The 23,417-nt window shown below is 34.9% G+C and overlaps 2 protein-coding genes across 3 annotated transcripts; both read right to left on the bottom strand.

Annotated features, from left to right (window-relative positions):
* Window positions 1-5,426: 5,426 nt before the first annotated feature.
* On the bottom strand, window positions 5,427-7,263 carry LOC120270512 (elongation factor Tu, chloroplastic-like). The gene has a single exon (XM_039277547.1). It carries the CDS (start codon window positions 7,124-7,126, stop codon window positions 5,708-5,710), a length of 1,419 nt encoding a protein of 472 aa, XP_039133481.1. The 5' UTR covers window positions 7,127-7,263; the 3' UTR covers window positions 5,427-5,707.
* A 2,595-nt stretch (window positions 7,264-9,858) lies between these two features.
* LOC120270184 (SAGA-associated factor 29 homolog A) lies at window positions 9,859-23,417 on the bottom strand. Of its 2 annotated transcripts, none has more exons than XM_039277218.1 (10): window positions 23,080-23,417; window positions 21,925-22,120; window positions 18,636-18,729; window positions 17,578-17,654; window positions 17,309-17,409; window positions 15,833-15,918; window positions 15,224-15,277; window positions 14,607-14,760; window positions 10,614-10,627; window positions 9,859-10,251 (listed from the first exon to the last, which is right to left on the bottom strand). In XM_039277218.1, exons 2-10 carry the CDS (start codon window positions 22,049-22,051, stop codon window positions 10,149-10,151), a joined length of 810 nt encoding a protein of 269 aa, XP_039133152.1. In that variant the 5' UTR covers window positions 22,052-22,120; window positions 23,080-23,417; the 3' UTR covers window positions 9,859-10,148. The 2 variants fall into 2 exon arrangements, with proteins under 2 accessions (XP_039133152.1, XP_039133153.1); XM_039277219.1 differs by having other exon boundaries at window positions 17,309-17,406.

The following is a 23,417-nucleotide window of genomic DNA, read 5'->3' as shown; positions in this document are numbered from 1 at the left end:
TCCTCTTATCTCTTTATTCTAGTTTCCCAAATTTTGACCACTACTCTTAATTCTGCTCTTCAGACTGGTCTTATTCCAGGTTTTAATAGCAATCTCAATTCTAATTTCAATCACCTCATGTATGCTGACGACCTTGTCCTCATTACTAGAGCATCCAGATTGGTAGCCCGTAATATTAATCAATGTTTAAATTTCTACGGTTACCTTACTGGTCAACATCTCAATGTGAACAAATCAGCTATCTATTTTCCTACTTGGTTTAATAAAAGAGTTCAGGCAAGCATCTGCACCATTTTGAATATTAAATCTGCTTCCTTTCCTTGCAAATATCTTGGCATTTTGATCTCTCCCAAGAAACTTGTTGTTGCTGTTTTCAGACATCTAATTGACAAAATCAGTCGTACTTGTACTCGTTGGAAACATTCTAATTTGTCCATGGCGGCCAAAGTCATTCTGATTAATTCCTCTCTTCTCTCCATTCCTAACTACTACTTATCAGTATACCCCATCCCTGAATCTATTCTAAACGACATTAATCGGATTACTAGGGATTTCTTTTGGCATAGGCGTGGCAATGGAAAGGGCATCCACAATGTTGGGTGGAGTTGTATCACTGATAGTAAACGTGAGGGGGGTCTTGCAATTCGGAATATTTCTATTGCTAAGCATTCTCTTTTTGCTAAGAATGTTTTTAAATATCTGAACCATGATAATGCTTTGTGGGTTGACATTCTGATTCATAAATATGGCCTTCTGAATTTTTGGTGTAATACTATTCCTTCCAACAGTTCGACCTTCTTTAGAGGTCTTTGTAACACTGCTCAAGTTCTGAAACCTGATTGCTGGATCAATATTCTTAATCCCGGCTTTACTTCGGTACTCAATGACCCTTGGTGTTTTGGCATTCCTTTGGCCTACAAACCCACTTTTATTAATATTGATTTGGATTTTGACTCCATGTCTTTGAATGATTTTATTCTCAATAACTGTTGGGATTGTCGTAAGTTAGGTGATCTTTTTGGTTTACATGCTATTGATATTATTAACCGGCTTGGTTCCATTGATCCTCTTGGTTCTAACCATTGGGTCTGGATTCCCAAGTCGAACAATCTTAAGCTTACTTCCAATGTATATCATTTTCTCAATAGCAAAAGATTCCTCCCCTTCTGGTCTGGCTGGAAAAATTTATGGAACATTAGGACAGCTCCTAGAGTGAAGCATTTTTTGTGGCTTGTGTTTCATGGAAGACTTTCTACTTGTGATTTCCTTCATGCTATTACGTTGGGTCCCAGGAATTTGTGCAAACTTTGTGGCTTGGAGTTGGAAACAGCTGAACATTTGCTCCTTACTTGCTGTAAGACTCAGGCTATCTGGCAACATACTGCTTCCTTGATGGGCTCTGACATTATCCTGTTAAGAGAATTTACCTCTGGAAATTGGGTTGTTGGTCACTCTATCTCTTCATTTGCTAAAGCTGTTATTGCTTCTGTTGCTTGGCACATTTGGAAAGCCCGCTGTGACGCCATTTTTCGAGATTTACCTATCAACACTCGTTTAATTTCTTTCAGGGCGTTTCACTTTGCCAAAGACAATTTCATTTCTCGTTCTACTTTCTTTGGCAGGAAGCTTTTGTTGAATAATTTCACTGACATGGACGGTCTCTTCCTGTTTTCTGCCGCCTTTTGGAATGCGGACACCAAGGTAAGCTCTGCTGCTTGTTTCATTTCCAATTCTGAGTATAATTTATCTCTTGTAGGCTGCTGTCCTTTGGATGCTTCTTCAATGCTGGACGCTGGCATTCAGGCGATTATTTTCGCGATCAGAGTCTGTTTGAATGAACATATTCCAGTCCGTAACATTTTCATTTCTTGCCCTGATCTCAAGGAGCTATATTCAAATACCAACTCTAGATGTGGCTGGCATTTCCGTGGTCGGATCAACACGCTTACTCATCTAATTTCTGCTTCAAATCAGCCTCGTATTCATGTCATTCCCAAGGATTGGATGTCCCCTGCTCACAAATTAGCTTATTTTGCTTCCAACCTTCACGCCACTTCTCTATTTCATTCTGGCAAGGATCTCCCAAGATGGATAATGAGATGCATTTCCACTGCTGGTTTCTCTTTTTAATTATTGCTGGTTCTGTTGTGTTTTTCTTTCCTTTCCTTAGCTGTTTAGCCTTGTTAGTTTTTGTCTTCTGCTTTGTTCTTTCTTTTTCTCTCCAGGTCTTGTTGGTTTGTTTTCTTTTTTTATTGTAATCCTTTTGTTTTCAATAAATTAGCTCTTTGAGCTCTTTTTCAAAAAAATATATATATATATATATATATATATATATATATATATATATATTATGCCAAGAAGGAGTATCAAGCTTGACTTGAATGCACAAAATAACTCATCTATCTTTTCGGGTTTGATTATTAATCTTATTGTCTTTTTCCTGAACTTTATATAAAGATAATAGCCAGGGTAACCGAGATGAAGACTGGACATAGTTTTTTGTTTATTTATTTTGATGTAAATGGATCGATGAACATTTGCCGCACAGAGACTATTTGCAAGCTCAGTTTAAAAACTATATCTTTCCAAATGCACAAGCACATACAGACTCTTCATGATTCCTTCTACAAAACTAAATCAAATTTCAGCATTTTGGTCATGTTCTTAGACTAATGAAATATCTCAAAAGAACAACATGACATGGTCCCGGTACAGCTGTGTAGTAGATCCAAAGGAAACAAAAATATAGTAAAATGGTAAATCTTGCAAAATACCTATTTTGAAAGCTTTCTCCACCTTGAGATACTTCATCCAACATCTAGAAATGGTCTCTCTTCAAACTTTGATTTCAAGATACTTCAAGAGGTCTAGTGTAAATACCACCTAGACTACCTAATAATAGGAAAAAAAAAACATACCAAAATCTAATTGAAAACAATCAAGAGTATTGATACTCAAATGTGGCAGTTACATTCATAGTACACGTATATAGATAAAATAATAATCTGACAAGAATAAAGGAGATGGCTGCAAATCAACTTTATTCAAATGAAAACCAAGAGAAGAGGCAACAAACAAATAAAAGTTATAGGAGGAAGTGATAAGCAATTTCTAGACGGCGATGTGTGATAAGTAATATTAACATTGTTTGGGGCCGATAAATAACAATTCCTAAAGAATACGAGCTTGGGAACAACAACCTGAAAACTCAAAAGAACACAAACAAGCAACAAGCCTATCATATTTAAGCAAAACCAAATGTTCTTAAAGGATTGCTAAAACATTCAAGATGCAACAGATAACTGAATACTGCTTTAGCTTTGAATATCTGATCACTGAAGCTTTCAATCTGAACTTATTTTGGCAGAAAATACATAAACCAATTACAGTTGCGTAACATTATCGATTTCAATCGTGATCTATTGTGCATGGAATCTTTAGGAAAGGCAATAGCCAGATCTCTGTCCAAATGATGTAATCAAGTTGGTTTACAATAGGAAATTTTCAACCACTTGGATAAAAAATCTCAAGTTAATTAATGAAACCTTTGGAAGAATGTGTTTCTCATAATACAATGTAGCTCAAAGCTAACTTCTGAAATATGAGATATTACACAAGATACCACTTTCCTACAAGCAGATGCCATCGATTGCGATCATATACATATTTAGTATATCTTCCTGACTCTCAAAAGGCAAAAAAAGACATTTCAAATCAGATTAAACAAGGATCAACCGTGACCGAGGAAGCAGTTAAGCAAAATTAAATAACTGTAGTTCTTTGTTCTGCAACATTTGAAGGTGGATCTATACACAAATAAAATATCCTATTTGAAGGCGAATGTGACCGCTCAAATATATGTACCAAGATTTTTACAGTCAAGGCAGAAACATCTTCCACTTTTTCTCAACAGTTATCCTCTAAAGCATTTTACACATGTCCATTCTGAACATCTCAATAATCTAGTTAAAACATGTGAAGGACCTATCAGCACATCAATATATCATGATACCATAGCAGTAAATGAATACACTACTCAATGAGTGTTTTGGTCGGGTAGTTTCAGGATCATGCTTTAGTATCTATCTCATCAGAAATTAGAAAGGTTAAACAACATTCTTTAGTGGTTTCAAGAAGGTTCAGTATAATTTCCATGACATCAAATAACATAATAGATAACAAAGTCAAGAAAGCATAAAATTGGAAGAACTTACTCTGTCATGTCCTTGTAAAAGTAGATTACATCTACAACAAACCACTCATCCTTTTTGGCTACATTGGACAGATCCTTGATACCACCAGCCAATGAGCAATAACTATACCCTACACAGAAGAAACAAGTTTTTATGGCACACGCGCGCATGCACACACACAATAATTTTCTGGATATGTATGCATAATAATCTTGTGGATCTCTAATCTGACTTCAAGTGAGGAAACAAATGGGGCCTCACTTTGGAGAAAACCTACAACCAGGAAGTATTCAAGTAATCCATTCACCATAAGCATTATTTGATAAAAGTTCATCAAAAGATTCTTCAATCAATAATTATTCCCATTTGAATCTGCGCTAAAAATTAGCTAGAGAGATTGTCATTTAATGCAAAAGAATTTGATGTAACCAGAAAGCATTGAAAAGTCTTAAACGAAATATAATTGGATTACGTTTAGCTCAGTTAGTGAATTTCACATTACGAATCTCATTAGTCTCAAATAATAAGATTTTTGGCTACAATAAGCCAAATATTTAACAGGACGAATTAAATGGGGGCATGGTTTGCTTAGCAGTTGCCATGCAATAACGAATGACAATACAACACCAGATAAAGACAATATGATGAAAACTAGACAGATTAAACACAAACATTACAAACTAATATTAGAAACAAATAAAAGAGGCTATAGTCTTCAGCATGGATAAAAGTTAAGCACAAAAGCCTCTAAATTTACGACCAAAAAAAAAGTTCTAACATGCACACATGGTAAAAATTTATAATCTATATATGCAGCATAACCATTTGTTAGTAGTCAAAGAATTTATGACTAATAACAGGATAAACAGTCATCGATAAAGAAGAATATAACTTGTACTCAAAAAAGAGAGTAGTATTGAAAACAATAAGCATGAGTAGATGATTAAGAACAAAATGTTGCACGTACTATAGTTAAACATGTTGAATACAAAGACAAGGATATGAAATAAAGAAGTACGTGAAATGTATGTATGAAATCGAAAGGGCATAACATTAAAAAAAAAATGAAAAATAAAGAAAAGGATCCAGTAAACAACACCTGCAGACAAGCCAACAAAAATACTTTTCAACAAAAATACTTTTCAATGGCATCAAAGGAAAAAATAACTAACAAGCCTGCCTGCTCTGAGTCTCTGACAACCATTACGTCAGTGTTGAATAATTCAGAATCAGTAAAATTAATCATTTGCTATCCATATAGAAACTATCACAACTAAAGCAGAGTTCTAGAATCACAATGAGAAGAACATTATAAAATGCATTAAAGAACCACCTACCCAAACACAATTGGATCATCACTACAAAGGAAGAAGGGAAAAAAAAAACTGAAAAATTATATGGCATTGCAATTTTAGTTGTCTTTCGGACACTGAAATGCAACCAGGAAAACTTTAGTGGGCACAACTTACTACATGCCACAGTCATTGATGAAATTCGAAAGAATTAACCCATTTCTATTCAATGATGGATTGGATGACACCAGCTCCAACAGTCTTGCCACCCTCTCTGATGGCAAAACGCATTCCCTGTTCACAAGCAATCGGCACAATAAGCTCAACAACCATCTTAACACGGTCACCGGGCATCACCATCTTCGACTCCTCATCCTTATCGTTCATGATGGAAGTAACCTTCCCGGTGACATCAGTAGTTCGCATATAAAACTGAGGTCTGTAGCCAGCAAAGAAAGGCGAATGCCGGCCGCCTTCCTCCTTCTTGAGCACATACACAACAGCAGTAAACTTTGTGTGAGGAGTGATTGTCCCCGGTTTAGCAAGGACCATCCCACGCTGAATGTCAGCCTTCTGCATGCCTCTGAGAAGAAGGCCTACATTGTCACCAGCAATGGCTTCATCCAGAATCTTCTGAAACATCTCGACACCAGTGACAATGGTGTTTCTGGTCTCACGAAGGCCGACAATTTCCAAAGTCTCACCAACCTTGACCGTGCCACGCTCAACACGTCCAGTGGCGACAGTACCACGCCCTGTGATGGAGAAAACATCTTCCACAGCGAGCAGGAAAGGGAGATCAGTCTGGCGCTGCGGGATAGGAATGTAGGAATCCACAGCGTCCATGAGCTCATAAATTTTGTCCACCCAAGGGTCCTCACCGCGTTTGATGCTGGGATTGGCCATCAGAGCCTCAAGAGCGAGCAAAGCAGAGCCGGAGATGATGGGGATGTCATCACCGGGGAACTCATAGGAGGAGAGAAGCTCACGAACCTCAAGATCCACAAGCTGGAGCAGCTCCTCATCATCAACCTGGTCCTGCTTATTGAGAAACACAACCATGTTAGGAACCCCGACCTGCTTGGCGAGAAGGATGTGTTCCTTCGTCTGAGGCATAGGACCATCAGCGCCGGAAACAACAAGGATAGCACCATCCATCTGAGCAGCACCAGTGATCATATTCTTCACGTAGTCAGCATGGCCAGGGCAATCAACATGGGCGTAGTGGCGAGACTCAGTCTCATACTCAACGGTGGCAGTGTTAATGGTGATACCGCGAGCGCGTTCCTCCGGGGCTGCATCAATCTCATCGTATCTCTTAGGGGCGCTGTTGCCCATGGAGGAAAGGGCCATGGTCAGCGCGGCGGTCAGTGTCGTCTTGCCATGGTCGACATGGCCGATGGTGCCGATGTTCACGTGGGGCTTCTTCCGCTCGAACTTGCCGCGCGCCGCACGCACGACGAAGAGTCCGCCGCGCTTCTTCAGCAAGGTCTGGGATCCAGCTCCGGCAGCGACGCGGGAGAGGTTGAGAGTGGGGGAGGAGTTGGAAGAGGAGGCGGCTAGAGAGGAGAGGAGACGAGGCTTAGGTTTGGAGGAGAGAGAGGGGGAAGGTAGGAGGGAGGCCGTGGTGATGGAGGCCATGATGGGAGGAGTGGAGAAGAGAGTGGAGATAGAGGGAGAGAGTGAAGAGAAGGTGAAGGGGTTCTTGATCTTATCTGGATTTGGGGATGAAGAAGGGTTGGCGCGGTGGATTTTGGTCCATTGGATTTGGGGGACGAGTTAATAATAAAGAGTGGAATTGAGAAGGTATTGGTGTGGGTGGGTTTGTTATGTAGGAAGAGAAGGCTACATGGCCCATTTACAACCCCAAATTGATGAGAAGGCAAGCATTGTGAGAACATTGTTGGTGGTTTTGCAGAGTTCTATGTTGATTGTATCCATATATTTATTTTTTGGATTTTGAAAAGAAAATTAATAAAAATGTTTGATTTAGACTGTTGAGTGTTGATTGATTAAAAGACATGTGTAATGTATATATTGATTTATTTTAAATTTTATTTATCTAGTTTTAGTATTTTAGATTAACAAGTGAATATATATAGTAAAAAACCACCAGAATATAGATTAAAATATCCAAGAAACCATCATTGAAACCACTCTTAAGGTCTCATCCCTTCCCTTGTATCCATCATCCCAAGTATAAATGAAATAAAGAAGTCCCTCTAGATCCACAGCGCACAGCGTCGTACTGTAGACGTGGATATTCGGGATGCCGTTCAACTTACTCCGGGGGTCATCCGGGGTGAAATAACAGTTAGGGCGGAAGCTAAGAAGAGTTAGAGAGAAGAGAGCATGAAAGCTAGAAACAAGAGAGACAAGAGACAAGAGATGTATTCTAAAGAAGGGACTTCTTTATTTCATTTATGCTTGGGATGATGGATACAAGGGAAGGGATGAGACCTTAAGAGTGGTTTCAAGGATGGTTTCTTGGATATTTTAATCTATATTCTGGTGGTTTTAATAATTCTTCTTTAGTCCAGATTTTAAATGGTGTTATTTGTTTTCTTATCTTTTGATTCGTTCCTAATTGAATATTTTTTACTTGATTGCATAGGTTATCTATTTCAATTTTATGATTTTCTTTTTCTTTAAAAAAATTGGCTCTGTCTATTAATTAAACACGAAAGACTTGTCCATCTGCATAGTAAGACTGTGGCTGCAAAAACCAGCAGGTCCATTCGCGTTCTTGCTATGGTGGGATCATTTGTTCTGTCTATATTTTTAATTGGATTTTCTCCTATGGTTCCATCTTTCTTCAGATCTTATCTTTTATCTTTTAAAGGAGTTATCTGATTTAATTCAATATAATTTATTACTTCAATTTCTTCATCTAATGGAATTTCAATTTCTGATAGATATGCTAAAGATTGTATTTTTGTTGTTGTTTCTAAATGATTTACTTTATTAAATAGCATTACCTTTTCTCCTTGAATAAATATTCCTCCTGTTTGGTTTTTAATAAAATTCATGCCTAATAAGAATTTTATAGAATTTTCATTTGTTATTGGTTTTATCCAAGTATATGGTAAATTATATTTTTGATTATTTAATGTGATTGAACAATCTATATATATGAGGCTGCATCTTTTACTAACATTAGTAGAATTAAATTTTACAGATATTCATGCACAATCATTAGATTTTAATTCAATTGTTATAAACGTATCTTTTACAAATAGTGATTGTGTACAGTGGCTCAAACACAATAGCTTCAACAGTACAATAAATAATATAAACACAATAGCTTCAACAATACAATAAATAATATAAAATAAGACGTATAATACTATAAACAATTTCACAATGAAAAATATAATATTTTGATCTGAACCGTCAAATTGTGATCGTAACAGTAACTCAATCAATCACAGCTATCCAACTTGATTTCTAATAGCACCTTTGCGAAAAATGCATAAAAACCCAACAAAAAACCCAACTATCCACTCTTCATGAAAGTATTTGATTCGAGTACTATTTGTATCACTGTTCTTACACCAATTTGTGTCTATATCTATCTCAATTTTTTCCCCACCTGTGGACGTTAATTCCCTATTTATATATATATAAAAGTGCATTTTTCCTATATTTTGTATATATAAAATCTTTAGAGGTATAAGCCAATTATGTCATAGACATGTCACATAACAGAATTGCAGCCAAGCTACTATGATCAACATCAATGAAAAGTTGTTCGGAGAGCTCCTTTGATGCGTTGCTTGCTGTCGAAGTGGCACTTCACACTGCGTTCGGAGAGCTCCTTTGATGCGTTGCTTGCTGTCGAAGTGGCACTTCACACTGCGTTGGATTTGCACATCCCTGTCAAGCATATCATCAGTGATCAACATGCAATCCTCCAGCTTCTTCAATGCCCTGATCATGTTTCTTCCTGGAGGTTTGAAGCTCAAGTTAACAATCTGAAATTCTTATTGGACATGTGCGACCATCCTCAGATACACATCACTCCTTCCTGTTGGAGCTCTCCGGCTGTCAACTTAGCTATTCTTGGATACCAACACCAGCATCTCAACCTTTTCTTGTTTGGAAAAGACCTCCCTTCTTGGCTGATGAATTCATTTCGGAAGTTTGGTTTTAGTTTCTAAGTTGGTTTCTTGTTTCCTCTTTTTGGGAATCTTGTAACTTAGTTGCTTCTTGCTCTATTTCTTTCAATAAATAGCTTCTCTAGTTGAGAGGTTCTTCAAAAACATTAATGAAAAGTTAATCAATACAAAGCCAATTGGTCTCTTAAGCAGGGGAAGACTGATAAATTCATTATACATTTCATTAACTAGAATCCATACATAATATAAGGAAAAAGAAGTCAAGAATAACACCCACAATTTAGATAATTAGTATTAAGTTCAATAGTTCTAGTTATGCATAATAAAGACGATGACGACGATGATGTTAAGAAAGCTAGTAGGCCATCATAGAATAAACGCCCTATCGAAGAAAACTAGATGATGACATTCAGTTATGATACAACGCTTACAACAGAAACTACTACAACAAGATTGTACATAATGCGAATCATTCTGCACTGTGATGTGAGATTTCATTATCCAACATCGACATATGAGGTCGGCGAAATAGCTATATGCTAATTTTACTGACGATGGCCTACAGGGAGAGCGACGACCTTGTAAAATGGAACCGTTCTCTGTGGCAACGATCCATCTTCTTCGTCATCATCAAATTCAAGCAAATAGCTGTTCACAAAAAGATAATGATAAATCAATAATTATTATTATTATTTTAATACTGAGAAAAACACATACATAGAGCACCATCAACCACATACAAATTAAATTAGTACAGTCACATACCAAGTATTTCAGGATTAAAGGTCATGCCAGTTTAGGTTTTTTTTTTTTGTATATCTTTACTACAAGCTTGTTCATTTTCTCTAAGAAGTGGTTTTGACTACTGAGGCTGATGTCCTCTTGAGAATAAGTGATTCCATACAAAAGCCAATCCAAGTATTGCTTACCATAATTGGCATTAACAGGAAATACAACTTACTGTAAGATAATGAAAAGGTGAGACAGATGGCAGAAGGTCAACAACTTACTCATCAGATTTCCTCTGAAATATGGTACCAATTTGATGCAACCAACCATCACATGAAGGAAAAAAGATTCGTTAGAAACATAGACTTACGCTTGCAAAGACAAATAAAAGTATCATCATAATCATGCAAGAAGAAAACCCAACATTAAGTTAGCTCATAAATATTTAGGTTTAACTATCTCAATGCACAGAAGTCAATGCCCATTGTCAATGAATATGAAGAGAACAAATGAGTCACCACAGTTTCCATCCACCAAACTGATATCCTTGTTAGCAGAATAACATGAATGCCAGGTTTGCAAGAACTGCAAAATGCAACTTGTAGCTACTTTACTAGCATAGCATATCACAGATGAAAAGTGCATACAGATTGTTACTGGCTCGTAAAAGGCAAGATTAAACCATTTATATTGATAATCACATCAAATCTTGCCCATGATAATTTATTAGATGATAGGATGATAAACTAAAGGTTTGTATTTAAAAGATGTTAAATTATTAAAAGATGAATTACATTTCACAAATTATGAACCATGTCCCTCTACTACTCTGTATTTTATGCCATCCCAAGTTCCATTTTAAGGGTATAGCTGATTATTATAACTGCAGTTGAGTTCAAATATATTATGAAAGATACATTGACAATTGTGTGAGTCTTTGATTAGCTGTAAAAAACACGATGGCCACTGCTAAAGAGAAGAGACCCATAAGTAGAATGACTGGAGTTGAAAGGCAGTGTAAGCATGCAAAAAGTCTCAGCAGCCCTCAGTCAAGCATCAACAAAAAGCCTATCAAGGTGAGCACTTCCATTTTCATTGCTCTTTTGAAAAATTAAGTTGATTTGGGAAATGGAACCAATAACCTCAAATGTGTTTCTTCTTCGGTATTCAAGTATGACACTAGTTATCAGTCATTTATTGTATGCATTTTACACATTTCCCACTAATATTTGACACCTATTTTTTGTACCATGTCCATTAAGCATAGGGCTGTAAACTGGTCAAGCTTGATTAGGCTGGCCACAGCTCAAGCTCAGCTCAAGCTTGAAGTTAACTCAAAAAAAGCTTGCTCGAGCTTAGCTAGATTTTAATTTTGAAACCTTGAGTTCGGCTCAATTTAGCTTGGAATTGAAATTTAATAGATTTATTTTTGAGAGTTCAAATCAGAGTAGATTTAGTTTGAAACTAAAACCTTGTTTATATCTTTATTTTATTATAAAAGATAAACAATACAAATCATATAATATTTTCAATACAAGAACAAATCATACAATACTGTTATTTATCATAAATATATAGATTTGTAATATATTTATATATTTCGAGCTATATTGAATTAAGCTCAATTGAGCCTGCCTCAGCTCAAGCTCCGCTTAAAATTAATTTCTAGCTCGAGCTTGATTCGAAAACGCGAAATTTCAAGCCTAGCTCGAGCTGCTCATGGACAACTTGATCGCTGGAAAAACAGTGATTAAGCATGAGCTTCTAACTAAGCAACTCGACAAGATTTTAGAGTAATGTTCGACACCGTACATTATATACCATGTCCCCTAAGCATAAGCTTCTAAGCAACCATCATAAGATTACTAACATTACTTCTCATTGCCTAGTACTAAACTCCTAGTCGTCTAAACCTTTAGTCTGCTACCAGTTATATAGGCATATTGACTAAATTACTATTTAACATTATAAAGAAATTGCTAGTACCATTTGTTGCAGATATTCCTCATTAATCAAGTGTTTTATCTTTGTGAGGTAAAGGAAAAAGGCACATATTTTGACATTTGAATAAGATTCAAGTTATAATTCTGTCAACAAATCTCAAATTTATAAGAAGTCGCAAACTACTGCAATTCTTGGATTGAATATTGGACAAAAATTCCAGCTTTTAAAAAGCAACAATTGGAGCATAGCACTTCAATTTGCAAGAGGTCAAGATCCCACGCCATTTTTTATATGATCGAAGTAAAATTAAATGAAATTGCAATGTGAACTATCAATACAAGCACAGTTCAGGCAATAGTACATCAAATTTACAAAGCTATAGTGAAGACAGTGAAACAGTAATTATTAAACTAAGTGAAAACTCATGTAATCAACGGCATTGATCTGCAAAATGAAATGCAATTAAACATAAGTTCAATCTTGACACCAAGAATGGAATTGGTTTTAATATCAACAAAACAAGTATGCATCAGTGTTGACGTAATATGGTTTATTTTGTCTATGATTCAGCTTCAGCCGTAAATCCATTCACAAAAACACTAAACATCTTTCAGAGACAGTTGCATAATACTGCACCTTGAACACCAACTGTGGCAATAAACTACGGTTGGCCTTCTAATCCATGAAGCATATCATCTTGTTCCTCTTCACCGCCATAAGATATAATCTAAATCCATTTCACTCGAGTTCTACTAAGATCAACTTCTGCATCCACTGAAAGAACACTTTCTTATCCCACTTGAACTATTGCACTAAGACAGTCTTCTTCCTTACAAATTAACAAGCTCTTGTCTCATTGATAAGGAATATTGTGGGCAAGAATAGGCACACAGTTTACCATAAAATGTCTCTTATTTTCTTAGATCAAATTCACTTTGATATTGTAAACTTGAAAGTATTCTGGGTATCCTTCACCAGCTGAAGGATATAATGATCTACCCACTTCATCTAACCATTTTTAATACAATAAGAAAAGGTAAAGAAAGGATTACAAAATGTCCTCATTCCTGAATTCTAAACCAAACTTATGGGTGTAATCCACTTAAGAGTCAAATTTGAATGATCAAAAACCAAAACAGAATAGAGTGCACCTAGTCAACAGAATCTTAAACTATCAATCTATGTCATATTGGCAGAGATGTTTAAACATGGTTCTCTATTTTTATTATATATCTGGATGATTAAATTCAGAACACCTATAATTTCAAACCTATGTTGCATCAGCAACGATTCTTTTAGACAATTCTACAGTCTCTTGGTACCCTTTCCCAATTTAAGAGTCTTACCTTTCAAATAATGAGCCGCATTTGGCAGGGCTAATTGTCTATGGTTCAGATTACTTGAGTTTTAATTTTTAAGAAACTAATTTTTTCTGAACAAAGCAAGATCAAAAAGCAGGAAAGGAGGCAGCTGCCTTCATCCAATAACACGTGTCATCCTCATTCCACCAAACACAAGAACTGCTCTGAGCCGATATATCATTTGTTTTCCCTACCTATCTCTGGGTTTGTTGTTTACCAGCTAACTCTCAAATAATATTAAAAATCCTTACTGCTAAACACCTGCCAAATGCTTAGCACTTAATTCCCAATTTCTTTACCTAATAAAAATTGGATTTTTTTTTCAACTACTAGAGATAACTAACATAAGTATAAGCAGAAGAGAAAATTGCTTGTATGCCCCTAAAAAAAAAGTAAATTGCCAATGTGCCCTTGTAAAAAATCATATTGGCGTATATACCCCCACAAAACTTTCTATTTGCCTATATACCCCTATGGATAAACGCCAACTAAAAAATCCTGTAAAAGACATGTTTATCCCAGACTCTTATAGTCTTTCCCCTCTTCCAAGATGGATGAATATGAGCAAGCGAAGGGTAGTCCCATTTTTTTAATAAAAATTTTTTTGTTAACTTGCGGTCAGACAGGGTATAAAAGCAAATAACAATGACTTACAAGGGTATATAAGCAAGTAAATTCTTTTTTTTTACACATGTACAATAATAATTATCCATTTTTGAGCGGTGCACAAGTAAAAACATTCTAAATTAAAAAAATAAATATATTTTTACTTAAAATAAAAACCGCTTGCTCATTATCTAAATGGGCCTATATGTAGTAACACACATTGCTCACACTTGCCAATACAAAACATTAAAAAATATAATATCCCTAAAACATGCCTCGAAGTTCACTGTTACTCATCAGATGGTAACTTCTTTGTTGATAGGGCGCATGATGCTAGAGGAAAACAGAAAAATTTGGCAATACCTTACGGTGAGAATTCACAACAGTTGCTTTATATAAAGCTGTGGTTCCAGGATACACAGCCAAAACATGTTTTCCAGGGGGGAAGTCTTGAGCGCTAGAAGGATCATTTTTCTTTGGGAAAGGGATAACTCGTGACAAAGGAAGCTTGTACTTTCTGAAAGTTAAACATGAAAAGAATAGGTCATAATCATATATGCGCTATCCATGAGTTACAAAACTAAAAAAATAAAAATTTTCATACAAATTGGTAACATTGAAAATCCAAATATAACACAAAGAAAACAAAAGATGGAGGCATAGTATGAAATCTTCTTTAACTGCATAAATTAATTGCTCTTTAAATGCATATTTAAACCACAAGCACACATGTATGCACAAACACTCATTTCCAAGAGTAATTTCCCAGAGAGGTAAATTGGTCAATGCAAAATCCACATACACAATAGCACCTATGGACTTTTGTTAATTCAATCAAAGTGAGAAAATAGTGTTCTTGCTCATGCTCTTGAACTGATGAAAATCTCCCCAGAACAAACAACACTGCAAAATTATCTCCAAGAATGTGTGGAAATTCACAATTAACACAAGCAAAAAAAGATGGTAAATTAGCATAAAACCTATTTTGAACGCTTTCTTCATCATCACCAGGTTCTTCATCCAGCACTTCAAACCTATAATTTTTTAAAAGATGTGTTAGACATCATACAAGATAAAGTGATCCAATAATTGTTAATACTGCACTCTGATTTCAGAAGATACCAGAACTTTAAAATAAATAAATAAATAAACAAACAACAACAAAGGACTAGACTATGATCTCAAAGACAAAAGATTAAATTTATCTAAGTGGACTAGAAGTGTTAAAACAACATTTGAGGTGAAACTCAGAAGATACCAGAACTTTAAAAAAAATAAATAAATAAACAACAACAACAATAATAATAATGTACAAAAATTTATCATTGCAATATGATGCAATGGCAACCGCCAGAATAACCAATCATTGAAGTTTCAAATACAACAACATTTTGATGTCTCAACTGAGATAAAGAAAATACAATTACATTGTATACCATAAACAAACTCCATTATGAGATATTGTGCATGTAATTTTTGGAACACTTTGACCTCTCCGAAAATCTTGCAAGTAAATTGGAAAATTTTGTGGCCACTTATAACACATAGTTCTAAGCTAACTTGTGAATATTAAAACTGAGCAAGCTTACTCTTTAGCATCCTTGTCAAAATGGATTACTTTCACAACAAACCACTCATCCTTGTCAGCTTCATCTGGGTTGACCCTACCTGCTACCTGATAACAAAAAATATCTTTAGAAAACAAAGAAGAGTCAAATGTATTGATTTCTTCATATTCAAAAAGGAAGCAACTTGTGGGCCTCTAACAATCACCTTCGCCCTAATATAAGAACATTAAAGAGAGAAAAAAAAAATGAAAGTTTCTATGTTAAGATAAAGCACAAGAAAAGAAATAGAGAAGGTTTGACAAATATAGCTTCTTCAATAATAATAAAAATAATAATAATGATGATTATGATGATGATAAAGAACAAAATGAATTTCATCTTATGAAAAACCTGCAGCTATAAAGCACTCAATTCTTTCATTGTCAGAATTAATAATAATTTTGCTAAAGATTTGCCATTCAATGATTTTGCCCATCTAGATCTCTACTGACAAGCAAAAGAGGCCTTATGCTAGAAACATTATGGATATTTCCCCTGACAACCAAAACATTATAATAACTGTTGAAATGTAATGGCAGGGATATTTAGTGAAAATCAAGAAACACCCAAAACAACATAAGTGATATCATAAATTTGGAATGTAAAATGTTATCTTGAAACAATAAGGGTCATTTGGATTGGGTTTTTCTTTGTGTAAAAACATTTTCTTTACAAAGACTTAAGTGCTTTATTGGTTCCTATACTAGGCCATATTTTCCATTTGGTCCTACTTTAAAACTGTTCATTCTCGTCCCTATACGGTGTATAATGCTAAAATTGGCCCGTATAGCTGACATGGCATCCCCTTAGCAATACCACACTGGATTTGTGTTTTTGGAAATTAATTCATGCTAAAGTGGATATTAATGATTTACGTGGTTGCTAACATATTTGGTCCATGTGGCAAAGGTGGCCACAAGGAAAATATTTTTAAAAATTTACTTCTTTTATTTTTTTTTCAATAACTCTCTTCACACCATCTTAGCATAAAACTTTTTCCTTCTCTACCTCCATGTCCATCTATGGCCTCCTCTCCATCCATCCCCTTCTTCTATCCACGGCCTCTTTTTCCTCCACCTCTTTCTCCTTCCTCCTCAACACCTTTTCTCCATCCTCCATCTCATTCTCCTTCCTCTTGTTCCACCTCTATCTTCATCTATGGCCTCCTTCTCATCTCTTTCTATTTCCTTTTTCTCCCCCACCTCCATCTCCATCCTCCACCAGTCACTCTATACCATGAGGTATCTATCATTAGAAAATTTGCCGACGAAAACTATGAAGATTTTAATCTAGAGTCTAGACAAAAATATTTAGCAACAATAACAAAAGGATGAATGCATAAAGATGTAATATCATTACTTAGACAATACAATCAAAAATTTATACTTAATAACAACAAAAAATTGAGAGAGTTTCACATGTTTATGGACCATTGCTTTTCAGTAGGCATAAAATTACCTGTTCTCCTTTTAAATTAGCATGATCAAGTAATCTATTGGGAGTGAATCTAGGAATCTCAGGATCAGGCTTCAACCTCTTCTTCTTCTGCTCACTAACTTCTGCAAACAAACAGATGCCTAAGACTCTAACAAGATAAGAAAAATAGATTCCAAAACTGTCTACAAAATATTTACTTGAATTCAGCAACCAATGTAATTTGTTTCCCAGACAGTAACTACTACATAAAAAGAAACTAAAGTATCATGGTGCTTGCATTAGAAATTCACCTATCTTTTTCCGTTGTGCAGCTGAAAGTCCAGATTGTTGTAAAGCATCCAAATAGCTCAACAACGCAGTTGATACACTAGAGATGAGAACAAGTAACAAATTTCGATAAATGCCATTGGGTTCTCAAAGTAATAATAGCGATATAATTAATAACTGTATATTATGAATTTTGTTTGATTTTAAGACAACCATATTAAATTACTGGAAATAGATGCTATTTCCAGTAGAGCATGTTCACTGAATATTCACAGGTAGAACTACTAAACATACATAACCTATACATCTAATATGAAATACATATATCGTTTACATTGATTGAAGACAGGTTGGGGTTCCTTTGTGATTCTCTTGCATATGCATGATATTCCCTTATGATTTGGGCCAATGAGTGAACTAAGGGAAAGAAAACGAACCAAAAAGGAAAACTGTTTTCTTCTGTCTGTTTGAATGGAAAAAATAAGATAGATATGTAAAAGAAAGAAAATACATATCTAAAGTATTTCTATGTGTTTATAAATTAGACCAAAACTAGCAAGGATGTGAAATTTCTAACATCCAAAATTGGGTAAAGCACAAATGAGCATAGGCAGCAGTTCAAATATAGGCGCAATCTGCTCATACAAAATTAAAGGTATTCTAGGAGCTAGAGCAAGGACAACAAAGTTGAAATAAGAGCAAAAATAGAAGCAAGAAAACTTCAATGAGGCTTTTCAAAAAGTGCAGTTTCCCTCTTGAAAATGGATCGTACTTATTGAAGAAAAAGAACTGAGATTGTGCTGGTAGCTGTGTACTATAAAATAATGGCCTAAACTTTCCCAAAATGAGCACAGCATTCTAACAAGTTATTCCATGGATATACTTATTTATTTATTTATTTTCTTTAATAAAGTAAATTGCATTTTAAAACAGTATAATGCATTCCCACAGCAATATTTTATAAAATGAAGTCCAACATGCATCATTTGAAGACAGTAATGTGTTTCATTTGTGCATTAATAATATGCATAGAAGTACCAAAACAAGGTAGCAACGACATATCCAAATTGTCAATTCATACCTCACTTCAGTTTCTGAAAGATCTTTTGCCTGACTATATAGATTTCGAAGGCGAAATAACATGTTATCCCCTGATTTCTCAATTAGCTCAGGAGCTAAATTGAGATGACATATTGTGAGTGATAAACACAACAACAAAAAATATCTTAGATAATTCACCAGCATCCAAGGCAGCATAACATCTAATGATCCAGAATAGTTTAAAAGAATAGAGACAAGTAACATGCAAGAGACTGAAGCATAGTGTCATGGTACATGATACAGATACTGATCACAAATTATGAAACAAAGGATTACACATGAATAATGATGATGGCTTCCTAAGATAAGACACATGCTATGTATGCACTAGCATCACTACCAAAAATAATTGAAATTATCAAGTTATGTTGAGGAGGCAGCTTTTCAAGCTAAAAGGGAAGGCATAATATAATACAACACAAAGTTAGTTCCAGAGAAGCTAAGGACTCCAACGGAGCCTAAAAACTAATCAAACATGAGCATATGATTAGAATATGACAAATACACATCCAAAAACACTATGAGAAAATCCAGATCCTATCTTGCACCTCTAAAAGGTACCCAAGTAGGATTATTCCCTCCTAATAATCATAAAACAGTAATAAACTGCAATATCGCTTGTAAAACACATAGCTAGCCTCCAAGAATAAAAAATACATTTTCAACTCTAGACATATTAATCATGGCCTATCAATCATAACTAATCTTCAAGAAAAAAAAAGTGACATGCATATTCATTCTCCATTCTCTGCATTAAAAAGCTCAAGTATGTAGGGAGAGCTTCAACTATAACAATTTTAATTTTGAGGCATTGTTATGGTGCCTTATATTTTTAGCTCAAGCATACTGCATAACAAGAGTATTATAGAATGGGTCCTCTTATCACAACCATGGGTTATGCAATTTTGAGAATGTTGTATTTGGACTTTAGGAAAACACACAAGCATGAGCTATTGTTGAAAGTCACTATCCTTTTAATACTTTTCACTAGCAGCAAAGTTTTATTTAATTTTCATCAACATCAATCTTACCAAAACCACAAGTTAGATATTTCCAAGAGAAGGGCTCCTCTTACCACCATAAATAATATAAAGTGCAAATTAGCTTGATTTAAGGTAAGTAAAAATGAGGTTTGCTGGGTTTGGAGGTGTAGATCCATTAAGAAAAAAATCATCAAGTTTAGAATCTTTAGACCAATGCTACCTAGCATGTCCAAGGAAAAATTATATAAAATTATGTACATAAGTAGGGAAAACATTTGAATCACATGTTCCCCACATGGTTCTATTTTTCCTTGATTTACTTGAAAAAATGTTCTAGTTTCAAGCATCACTTTTTCATTTCACTGTCGATCTTAAATTTTTTTAAACCTTTTCAATCTCAATAATATTTTTTTCTTTTTAATTATCTCATCTTTTTCTTATTTTTAAACTCCATCCTTTTATATTTATCATATCTTTATAAATTGTTTCTTATCTTTCAAATATCACTCTCATGATTTCATCATTCACAATATATATATATATATATATATATGTCTATATGCATACACCTAAAAACTTGTTTTACTAAAATGTTCTCCACCCCTCTAAAAAAACCAACGAAATTTACATGTCTAACTATATATGCACATTTACATGTATATACACATCACCATGTCCACGTATCTCGTTTTCATTAAATTCATGTGTCAGATACTATGCAATACTTGGACACTCGACACCCACATCTGTGTCATACTACAGACTTAGTAGTCAAAGATCCAGTAATGAACTATATTCACACAGCTGCAATCACTACCTAATTCTTCCGACACCTTTGGCTAAATCCTAACATCATGCCATCTAAAAAATTGCTGTAGTAAGAACACGTGTTTACCATTTAGAACATAGGCCATTAGAGGACAGGTCAAATAAATATTTGGTCTATTCCCAATTGATTCTCATTCTCTATTTCTTCATTACTCTTTTCCTATCTTTGAAGAGAGAATCCCTAGATCTAGGACCTTATTATAACACCAATAATAATAATAATTGCATGTTTTTAACAAAATCTAAGCAAGAACAATAAATAAGTAGCTTGTATGTGTGAGCCACAATTTTAACGTGTGCACTACAATTATGCTATGTTTTTGTATGAGTCACAGTTTTCAGGTTTGGAGCTTCATCACAATGTGGTTTTCAAATAACTACCAAAAGAGACAATCATCGTTGAAGGAAGGATCAAATTAAGAACTTCAACCTGATGGTGGCCTTACCGACTAATTAACTTTCTGCAGTTGAAAGTCGAATTTTCCTTCATAATTTCATATTTGACAGGAAGCAGAATACATAATTGCAAAGTGCAGGAAAAGGGAAGTTTCAATATCGAAGACATGGTTGAAATCTTATTTGAAGCAGTATGTTTCTATTAAATTGAAAAGGACTTACTCAAGGGGAAGGAAACCCTAAATAGGGATATAGGACCTTTAACATTGATTAAGTACATTCCTATCTTAACTTATTCGGAGTATCACGATTGTCTTAAATTCATAAAGGCTTACTAAAAGAGGAAGAGACCAAACTAGGATACAAAATCATTCCCACCAATTAGGCACATTGCTATTATAGAACATTATTATTCTTTGTAAGAGTTCAATAAGAAGATTGTTGTCTAAGGCTAGTTTTATTTGAGGTAAGAGTTCGGATCATGCTACAATAGTGGTTCCCTATATGAGGAAGTTGTGATGCTTAAGATTTCTCTTAGACCTATAAACAGGACTACATATTACCGTAAAAAATCAGATTGATGAATGAAGTTACTTGTTTTTCATTATTTTCTGTAATTTTTTGTCACTACTTTATAGCATGTTTTCTTTCAAATTTTTGGCATTGTTCTTCAATTCTTTAAAGGAAACTTCATGAGTTGTTAGAACTTGGTCAGAGTCAACGTTCTCTCTATATTAATTTTCAACCTAGATATTTACAGGCACTAGTGTTTGAAAGCCTATTCACATGTGTTCTGGACACTAAAATTTTGTGTTCATCCACCCCTGCAACCATCATAAAACATCACAGGTGCAACAATTCAACAAAATAAGCATTGTACTTTTCTATGTCCTGTTTTGTAGATTGCATTATACAAGTAACATGTGCATGAGCGCATCATATTAACAAAGTCAAGTATGGAAAGCATTATCACTGCTATAGGTGTTAGTCAATAGAGCTTCAAAAAAATAAAATAAAATAAAATAAAAAATAAAAAAATAAAATGATAATGAAAAAACTAACTTAATGACTGGAGCTTCTTGTGGATCTTGTTGATGTCTTGGAGGACCTCCTCCTGATCCTTCCTGAGCTGGTCCAATTCCTTGGCCTTCTCAAAGAGAAGGCCCGTCTCGATCCCGCCTGACATCATATCCCCCAAGTACAAATACTATGGGGCAGCTATCTACGTTGCACTGTGTGTGCTAGAAGACTGTGCAGCCTGTGGTTACAGTGTTTAGTGTTACAACCACACATGGAGAGAAAGATCTTAATTCTTATTCAGATGTTATTGAGAATCTAAAATTTCCTTCGAGATCATTTACTACACTAAATAGAAAGGACAGAAAGAGAATCTCAATTTTTTTTTTTTTGAAAAATTTAGAAAAATGAATTTCAGTGAAACTTAAAGAAATGGGAAAAAAATAGGTTATCCCAATAGAGAAAAAGTCTAATGGTTTCTAGCACTCAAATAATCATTTGAAAAACAATATTCTAATACCCTTCAATTAGGAATGTGGCTGCATATTGAATAGATGAAGTGGCATTAGCATCATAAATCAAATTTGTGCCATAAAATCATGCTAAGATAAATTCAAAACATGTGGCTAAGTGCTTTAGACATATAGGCATAATAGCTTTGGAAAAAATAATTCCAAAATGATTAACAAAAATTGTCATCAACATATTATTTTACAAATATATAAAGCAAAAGGTGATAAAAAATCAAAACTTTGAACTAGTCTTGCTAAAATTGAAATTTATACAAATGATCAGGAAAAAAGTGAGTGACATTGAAATCTTTTACAAAACTTAAAATTTATCTAAAATAGTTTAGAACAGATGAAATAGCATGGGGGCCTGCAGGATATGTAGGTTTAATTTTTTACCCCAAACTTCATAGATGAGATTTTTGAGACATACATCAATCCTATTTAAAAAGCAACAATCATGTATTCAATATCCAAATTCAATGCATATTCCTCCACCTTCACTACCCCTACACATCAAGCAGGCTATGTTCATATATTGCCTTATGTTTCAAGAATTCATCCAATACTAATTTCGAAACCTTCAAAGAAATTTCTCACAAGCCATCATCAATTAAAATCGAAGAAAAAAAAAAACACTGAAAAATTCAAGAAATTTCCTCCATATAAAACGAGAGAAAAAACACCTCACCATCTCATGCCGATCCCGGATAAGTGATCCTTCAATCATCGACCAAATCAAAATATCCACATGATCCCCAGCACCTTCCCCCAAAGCTGCAATCACATTACCCTAAAACCAAGAAACCGACCCAGGATCCAAACCGTCTCTTGTACGGCAAGAATCAACGCCTGGACAAATGATCGGAAACCCTTCTTGTCAAGAAACCGCGATGGATTGGAGACTGGAACTGTCGGTGCCGGAATAAGGTTTTCCGGCGAGATGGATAGGTTTCCGATGAGCGGCGGAGAGGAAAAGGGGAACCGTCACCGTTGAAGAAGTTCGGGAAGACTTGGAAAACGAGGAAA

Source organism: Dioscorea cayenensis, chromosome 10 (assembly GCF_009730915.1).
Source record: "Dioscorea cayenensis subsp. rotundata cultivar TDr96_F1 chromosome 10, TDr96_F1_v2_PseudoChromosome.rev07_lg8_w22 25.fasta, whole genome shotgun sequence".
In the NCBI taxonomy this organism is placed as follows: domain Eukaryota; kingdom Viridiplantae; phylum Streptophyta; class Magnoliopsida; order Dioscoreales; family Dioscoreaceae; genus Dioscorea; species Dioscorea cayenensis.
This window is presented reverse-complemented; position numbering and strand designations above follow the sequence as displayed.